This window comes from Gracilinanus agilis, chromosome 4 (genome assembly GCF_016433145.1).
Source record: "Gracilinanus agilis isolate LMUSP501 chromosome 4, AgileGrace, whole genome shotgun sequence".
Lineage (NCBI taxonomy): Eukaryota > Metazoa > Chordata > Mammalia > Didelphimorphia > Didelphidae > Gracilinanus > Gracilinanus agilis.
This window is the reverse complement of record NC_058133.1, coordinates 227,671,159-227,679,915: the sequence shown is the minus strand read 5'-3', so window position 1 is coordinate 227,679,915 and position 8,757 is coordinate 227,671,159. Positions and strand designations below refer to the sequence as shown.

Here is an 8,757-nt window from a genome sequence, read left to right as displayed (position 1 = left end):
AGAAATTATTCAGCAAAATTGCCCTGAAGTCCTACAACAAGAGGGCAGTATAGACATGGAAAGGATCCATAGATCACCCTCTACACTAGACCCAGAAAGGGCAACACCCAGGAATATAATAGCCAAATTGAAGAGCTTTCAAATAAAAGAAAAAATCTTACAAGAAGCCAGAAAGAGACAATTCAAATATCAAGGAGCACCAATCAGGATCACACAGGATCTGGCAGCATCCACGCTAAAAGACCGCAAGGCTTGGAATATGATATTCAGAAAGGCAAGAGAGCTGGGCCTTCAACCACGGATCAACTACCCATCAAAACTGACTATATACTTCCAGGGGAAAGTATGGGCATTTAACAAAATTGAAGATTTCCAAGTATTTACACAGAAAAGACCAGGACTGAATGGAAAGTTTGATATCCAACCACAAAAATCAAGAAGAACATGAAAAGGTAAATAAGAAACAGAGGGGAAAGAAAGAAAACTCATAATTTTTTAAATTTGACTCTTTAAGGGCTTCAATAAGATCTAATTATCTGTATTCCTATGAGGAGAAATGCTATGTATAATTCTCTGTAGTGAACTCTATTCACTATTATAGCAATCAGAAGAATAATTCATAGGGAGAGGACAGAATACTAAATGGTCTAAGATGACATGGGGGGTGGGAAAGAGAGGGGTGAATAGTAGGGGACACCAAGAGAAACTTGAGTGAATAAGAAAAATAGAATATTCTATTACACACAAAGAGGGCATGGGAAGGGGAGGGGACAAATACTATTATAAGAAGGAGAGGAAGAGAGAATTAAGAGGTAATATTTAAACCTTACTCTCAGTGTAATCAACCCGGAGAGGGAAGAGTAGCTATATTATCCATTGGGATATAAGACTCTATCTAACCCTACTGAGAAAGTCAGAAGGGATAAACCAAGGGGAGCAGGGGAGTGGGGAGGTCAAAAAAAGGAGGGGAGAAGAAGGGGGACGGAATTCATTAGGCCTTTAAAAATAAAAAATGGGGAATAATAAGGGAGGGGATAGAAAGGGAAGTTAATCAAGGGAGGGGATAAGGGATACTGGCTCAAAGCAAACCACTGGTTTAAAAGGAAATAGTGTAAAAAGAAGGGGTAGGACTAGGGGAGGATACAAAAATGTCAGTGAATGAACAACTGATAATTGTAACTCTGAATGTGACTGGGATGAACTCACTCATAAAACGGAAGCAAATACCAGAGTGGATTAGAAACCAAAATTCTACCATATGTTCTCTACAAGAAACACATATGAGGTGGGTGGACATACACAAGTTTAAGGTTAAGGGCTTGAGAAAAATCTTTTGGGCATCAAATGAGAAAAAGAAGGCAGGAGTGGCTATTATGATTTCTGACAAAGCCAAAGTAAAAATAGATATGATTAAAAAAGACAGGGAAGGTCATTACATCCTGATTAAAGGCAGTATAAACAATGAGGAAATAACACTGCTCAATATATATGCACCAAGTGGCATAGCATCCAAATTCATAAAGGAGAAACTGGCAGAGCTCAAGAAGGAAATAGATAGTAAAACCATACTAGTGGGAGATCTAAATATTTCTCTTTCAGATCTAGATAAATCAAACCGAAAAATAAATAAGAAAGAGGTAAGAGAGGTGAATGAAGTCCTAGAAAAATTAGATTTAATTGACATGTGGAGAAAAATAAATAGGGACAAAAAGGAATACACCTTCTTTTCAGCTGCACATGGTACATTCACAAAGATTGACCATTTAATAGGGCATAAAACATTGCAAACAAATGCAAAAGAGCAGAAATAATAAATGCAACATTCTCAGATCATAATGCAATAAAAATAATAATTAGTAAGGGCACCTGGACAGGCAAATCAAAAACCAATTGGAAATTAAACAATATGATTCTCCAAAACCAAATTGTCAAAGAAGAAATCATAGAAACAATCAACAATTTCATTGAAGAGAATGACAATGATGAGACATCCTACCAAACTCTGTGGGATGCAGCCAAGGCAGTACTCGGGGGGAAATTTATATCCTTGAGTGCATATATTAACAAATTAAGGAGGGCAGAGATTAATGAATTGGGCATGCAACTCAAAAAACTAGAAAGCAAGCAAATTAAAAATCCCCAGATGAAAACTAAATTAGAAATACTAAAAATCAAGGGAGAAATTAATAAAATCGAAAGTAAAAGAACTATTGAATTAATAAATAAGACTAGAAGCTGGTATTTTGAAAAAACAGATAAAATAGACACTAAGTACTGGTCAATCTAATAAGAAAAAGGAAAGAAGAAAACCAAATTGACAGTATCAAAGATAAAAAGGGAGACCTCACCTCTAATGAAGGGGAAATTAAGGCAATCATTAAAAACTATTTTGCCCAATTATATGGCAATAAATATAAAAATTTAGGAGATATGGAGGAATATTTACAAAAATATAAATTGCCTAGATTAACAGCAGAAGAAGTAGAATACCTAAATAATCCCATATCAGAAAAAGAAATTGAACAAGCCATCAAAGAACTCCCTAAGAAAAAATCACCAGGACCTGATGGATTCACAAGAGAATTCTATCAGACATTCAAAGAGCAACTAATCCCAATACTATACAAATTATTTGATATGATAAGCAAAGAAGGAGTCCTACCAAATTCCTTTTATGACACAAATATGGTACTGATTCCAAAGCCAGGGAGATCAAAAACAGAGAAAGAAAACTACAGACCAATCTCCCTAATGAACATAGATGCAAAAATCTTAAATAGAATACTAGCAAAGAGACTCCAGCAAGTAATTAAGAAGATCATCTACCACGATCAGGTGGGATTTATACCAGGAATGCAAGGATGGTTCAACATTAGGAAAACCATCCACATAATTGACCATATCAACAGTCAAACAAAAATCACATAATTATCTCAATAGATGCTGAAAAAGCCTTTGACAAAATACAGGTTTTGATATTATTTAATGCTGAGAATAAGGTCTCACAAAAGTACATAGAGGGAAAAATTGTGAGTAAAGCCATGCTATATTTTTCAGGGTACTAAAAGTGTCAGGTAATTGGTTCTAGGCACTCCAAATTTTCTGTTCAAAGTGGCACACCTCTTGATTCTCCAAGCAGCACCTTTCCAGATTCTCAAGCTTTGACCTCAAGTCAACAAACACCTGAGCCCAGATGCTGTCTTGAAATTCTGCAAGTTGCATCTCCAAATCATCAATTTGCATCCATTGGAAACCACTTAATTCCAAACTACTGTAGACTATTACATCAGGATACTTAATTATTTTCATGGTCTGTTCTAGGCTTCTAAATTGATTAAAACTATCACCGAACTGGTCAAGTAAGAGTCTAAAACATGCTGGTACTTTATATGCAACGGTTCCATTTCATTTTATACAGCAGCACTGGCCTTCTCAAAATACTTTGTTACTTGAGGAAAATACTTATAAGTTTTAGTTTCTACATCTCACTTGAAATTTTTGAGTTTACTTTCAAAAGCTTTTATGTATCCAAACATAATGTCAATACTTTTGCCAAAACCTTGTAACTTTAAATTCAGTTCATTAATATGAACAGAGAGATCTGTAAAAAACATCAGAGTGTTGACCCACTTATCATCATTGAGCTGAGGAAAGTTTCCCAGATCCTTATCCTCAAGAAATACCTTAATTTCTTCAAAGCACTGCACAAAGGGCTCAAGAACTTTGCCTTGGCTCAGCCATCTTACATTATTGTACATCAGCAGTCCACTGTAAGTGGAATCAACCTCCAGTAAAAGTGCAGAAAATTCTTGCTTGTGAAGGGGGTGAGCAGCTATTAAATTAACTATTTTTGTAACAATTGACATTAAGTTGATTAAGTTGGTTAATCCTGCCTTGGCACATAAAGTCTCCTGACGGATAATACAATGAAAAAGCACAATCAGATGTCCAATAGCTTCCATAAACAATTTGACAAATCCGACTTTTTTCCCCACCATGTTTGGTGCCCCATCTGTCATCTCTGACTCAACTTTAGAGATATCAGTGCTTAGGCTATGGAATGTTTGTATAACATCCTTACATATTTCTCTTCCTGATGTACTTGTCGGCACTGATACTAACTTTATCAACTCTTCTCTCATTGTGAGACCATCAGAATATTGACCAATAATGGCTAACTGACCATGTGATGTGACATCAGTAGTTTCATCAAGAGAGATCAAAAAGTATTTACAATTACTTATGTCTCTTTAATTGATGTTGTACATTTGCGTTCATTCTCATTATTCAGTCTTTTATGATATTTCTACTGAGTGGTAACTCAGGTATTCTCTTAATAATTGCATCTTTATTCTGCATATCGTGAAATAGAACTGGTACATATCTTAGGAGAATTTCTTTAATAAATTCTCCCTCACTGAGTGCTTTCCCATGCTGAGCTATGGAGTGAGCAATGCTCAGACTTGCAGATGTTAAATTTGTAGAGCCTTTTACAAATTGAAGGATGGAATTAGATTGGCTCTTATAAAGGTGTAGCTGCCTGGAAATGTGTTCCTTTCATCCTCACTTTTTTTCAAGAGCTGGGAATGATTAGTTTCAAAATGTCTATTTATATTCCACATTCTGCTTACTACCATTTCAGTACATAGAACGCAAAATGATCTGCCATTTTTTTCTATAATGCCATTCATCTCTGTCCATGTCTCTTGAAAGGGTTGGCTACTACTACTACCACTTCCTTTATTTAACCAGGGAGGCAGTGACAGAAGATAGAATTATAGATAATCTGTTATCCCTGCAGGCAATTAGGGGTTAACTAGCCTAACTGACCACAAGATGGCACATGTAACTGTCTTTTAGGAAAAGGCAGGGTTAATAAGCAGAAATAGGGGTTAATAAGGATGCACAACAGTAATAGTGGTGAAAGGGAGTCTGTACTATGCTGCAAGATGGCTGCTGCTATTTCTAATGGCGGGAAATGACACCCATAGCACAGGCCCTAGCCTCTCCCAGCATCCCCCACACTTATCTCAGTAATGATGGTCAATTAGAAATCCACAACACCCTAGAACAGTAGATTGGATGATGGTTGCTGTGGTTATATGGTTGCTGGCAATGGTGATGACAGGGCCTCCAGAGATGCATCCCCCGAGGCATTCTGCTTCTCCCTGCTTCACCAGCCAGAAGTGAGGTCAAAGGTCCCCTAATAGCCTGGAAGTCCCAAAACTAGATGCTCTGTGCCGGAGTTCTGTTGTTTTGGCCTACAGATCTTTGGCACAGAGTGTCTACAGTACACTACAGAAAATGTTTCATCCTCAGCATGTGGCCCCATACTTCTCTGTTATGCAGCCACATGTGGCCACGTGTCATTGAAAATGGCTATGCATGTCATAGTTTGCCATAAGGGTTTTAGGGCATAGTCCCTAATTGTTTTCCAGAATCACAGTTCCACCAACAATACACAAATGTGCCTGCTTTCCTGTAGTCCCTCCAGCATATATCATTTTCCTTTTTAGCCAACTTTGCCACCAGCATTGTCTACATTATCCAGCATTGTTTCTCTCTGTCATGTTGATGTCTACCCTTGTTTAGCCCATGGCACTTCTAGGTCTCATTTTCTCTATCTGTAAAAAATAAAGAACCCTTATCTCAAAGGGTTGCAATGAGGATCAAATAAGATAATGGATATAAAGCACTCTGGAAACCTTTTAAAGCACTATATTAAATCTAACAATATAACATTCAGCAAAGCATCAAATTAGGAGGATAGTCTCAGATTCTCTCCCTTTCTGTCCCTGGAATGCAGTATATAGCTTTTTCTTGCCATTTCCATGAGTATTGCCAAGAAAACTCAGGAAAGTTCTGCTTGCTGCTCAAGCAGACTTCATAGAACTTCATGGACCAGAAGCCTTGTTCTGGACCTGGGGCAGATTCTCCAGCCTTCCAATGCCCTTGAGATAAAACTTGAAGACACTGCTGAGTTCACAGGGTACCAGAGAAGCCATCATCACTGTGCTGGTAGCTAGGGTCAAAGGGTCCTGGAAGCATTCAGATCATGAGATAAAGACAAGACTGGGACTGGATTGGGGGCAGCTAGATAAAATGTTGGTCTTGGAGTCAGGAAGACTCTTTTTCCCGAGTTTACATCTGGTCTCAGACACTTACTAGCTGGGAGACCCCAGCAAGTCACTTTACCCTGTTTGCCTCAGTTTCCTCATTTGGAAAATGAGCTGGAGGAGATGGCAAACCACTCCAGAATCTTTGCCAAGAAAGACCCAAATGGGGTCACAAAGAGTCAGATATGACTGAATAATGGGACTGGGTTGCTGACCCCAGACACAAGCCAAGAGGAATAGAGATGGTGACCTGTGGCCAGGGGCAGTGAGGAACTTCTGCCTAATTAATGATTCCTTCCTATTCCTTCCCTGTCCCCCCAGGGGAAAAGCAGATTTGCTCTTGGTCAGTTAAAAAAAACAACCCTTTAACTTCCTGTTTCTTTTCCTTGCTCTCTGGGGAGGCTACCCAAGTTCTTGCAGTTGAGGGGAAGAGTTTTAATTTCTTTAATTAATTTTACTGTTTGTCCATATTATCTAAAATATGTATATAAATCTTAATGTTCATTAATGTCCATTAATACTGATTTGGCTTGTATGCTTGGCTTGTGGGAGAGGGAAGAGGAATTTCAAGAATGGGGGAGACATTTTTGTAATCTGTAGAACTGGGCCAAACAAAGCCACAGATCAGGAGTGGTATCTGAGATACCCCAGAAGGACTCTGGGGACTCGGGAAGCTGCAGCTGCTCTTTACAGGGTAGCTTGAAAAAAATTGCCCAGTCTCTGTTGGGGAATGGAGAGAGGTCTTGGCAGTGGGCATCATTGGTCTGAACTAAGGAGTTCCCCCCTACTTCCCCGGTCTAGCAAGGCCAAGGGCACCCTGGAATTGGAGGGCCCCTGTCTCTTCCCTCATGAGCTCCCCTGGAGATAAGATGTAAGAGAAGCAGCTCTCATTTATATAGCACTTTAAAATTTGTAGTCCTTTCCACAAAACCATCTCATACCATTGGTGGTTCAAGCAAAATCATCCCCCATTTTACATATACTCCTGAAACTTGAAAAGGTGAAATGATTGCCCACAGTCACATGGCATGAATTATAAACCCAGGCTTCCTGAGTCCAACAATATTTCCATTATAGCACTCTGTGGCTTGGGGTACATTATCCAGGTGTTTGTGGGGAATAGAGATCTGTCCTTATTTGGTTACTCCCATGCTTCATGACTCAGTTCATTTCCCAAATGGGGTAAAGACCTATTCCTATTCCCTTTTTTTTTCTTTTTTAATCTGATCTCTATATTTCTCAAATTGCCAGAGCAGGCATGGCCTGTTGACCCTGTCGGAAGCCCCCACCCCTGCAGGCTTCTTTCTACCATCTCCATTTCTTTCCCCTTCAAATGGCTCCTGATTTGATAGGGCTGGAGCTGTCTGCTCTGGCTAATGTGGTCTGGGAAGGCTAATGTACTTAGCGCTCGGCTCCCGGGCGAGGCATGGCCCTGGAAACAGGGGGAGGTAACAGAGCTGAACCCCTGCCCTCCGCTTCAGCAAGGACAGCCAGAAGGGAACTGGCTGGCACCCAAGATTTCACCTCAACCCAGAGTCTCTGTTACTCATTCTTCCACTTTCCTCTTTTTGGGGTCAGAGACTAGGGCACAAATTCTAACAGGAAAGTGTGGGGTACATAGCCAGAGCCAGTTCTCAGGGAAGAAAAGCACCCCCTATGCCTAGTGAGGCACTCAGTTAGGGTAGACTACCTTACTAGGCAGAGCAGCTAGGTGGCCCAAATGCTGAGCTTGGAATCAGGAAGACTCATCTTCCTGGGTTCAAATCTAGTCTCAGATACTTCCTGGCTGTGTGATCCTGGATGGACAAGCCCTTTAGCCCTTTTTTTTCTTTAGCCTCAGTTTCCTTTTTTTGTAAAATGAACTGGAGAAGGAAATGCCAAACTATTCCAGTGTCTATGCCAAGAAAACGCCAAATGGGGTCACAAAGGGTCCAACATGACTGAAAATCACTGAACAAAACAACATTATTGGTCCATGCCCAGGTTCTCTGCCTATAAGTATCAGCCCTACCCTTGTAGACATATCTATCATTCTGTTCCTAGTTCTTCATGTAGCACCCCCCATACTTAGGAACCTAGATCTCTCATGGTGAGGGAAGAGCAGTATGCATTTTAGAATAATAGGTTTAGATCTGGAAGGGGCTTTGAAAATCATCTAGTTTATTCCTTCTCCTATTTTGTAGATGAGTAACCAGTGGCCCAAAATCACTTGTCCAGTCATGTAGGAAGTAAGTGGCTAAATCAAGATTTAAACCTAAGTCTTTTGATTTTGAGCCTACAGTATTCTTTCCACTACACTATGCTGTATATGTGATCTAGTGGGTCCTTTCACCTAGTAATGACAAATCACATTTATATAGCCCTTTATGATTTACAAAATGCTTTCTTCTCAGTGACTCTGTAAGGCTCATAGTTTAAATATTATTATTCCCATTTTACAGATGAGAAAGGAAGGCTCGCCAAAGCTGTGGCTTGCCCATGGTTTGCTTTGCTTATATGTCTGTCTGTCCAGAGAGTCTCTAGGGGACGGGAACCAGGATCCAGGAACAAGATCCTGTTTTTTGGTTCTTCAACTTTACTGGGAGAGAGAGAGAGACAAGAGAGACAGAGAGAGAGACAGAGACAGAGAGAAAGAGAGATG

At 39.7% G+C, this 8,757-nt stretch overlaps 1 protein-coding gene across 1 annotated transcript in view; it reads right to left on the bottom strand.

Annotated features, from left to right (window-relative positions):
- LOC123246239 (mediator of RNA polymerase II transcription subunit 24-like) overlaps window positions 1-6,005 on the bottom strand; it is a 39,363-nt gene extending 33,358 nt beyond the window's left edge. The window contains exon 1 of the mRNA XM_044675167.1: window positions 5,922-6,005. Coding sequence (XP_044531102.1) covers window positions 5,922-6,005 — 84 coding nt within the window. The remainder of the gene's footprint in view (window positions 1-5,921) is intronic.
- Window positions 6,006-8,757: the final 2,752 nt, after the last annotated feature.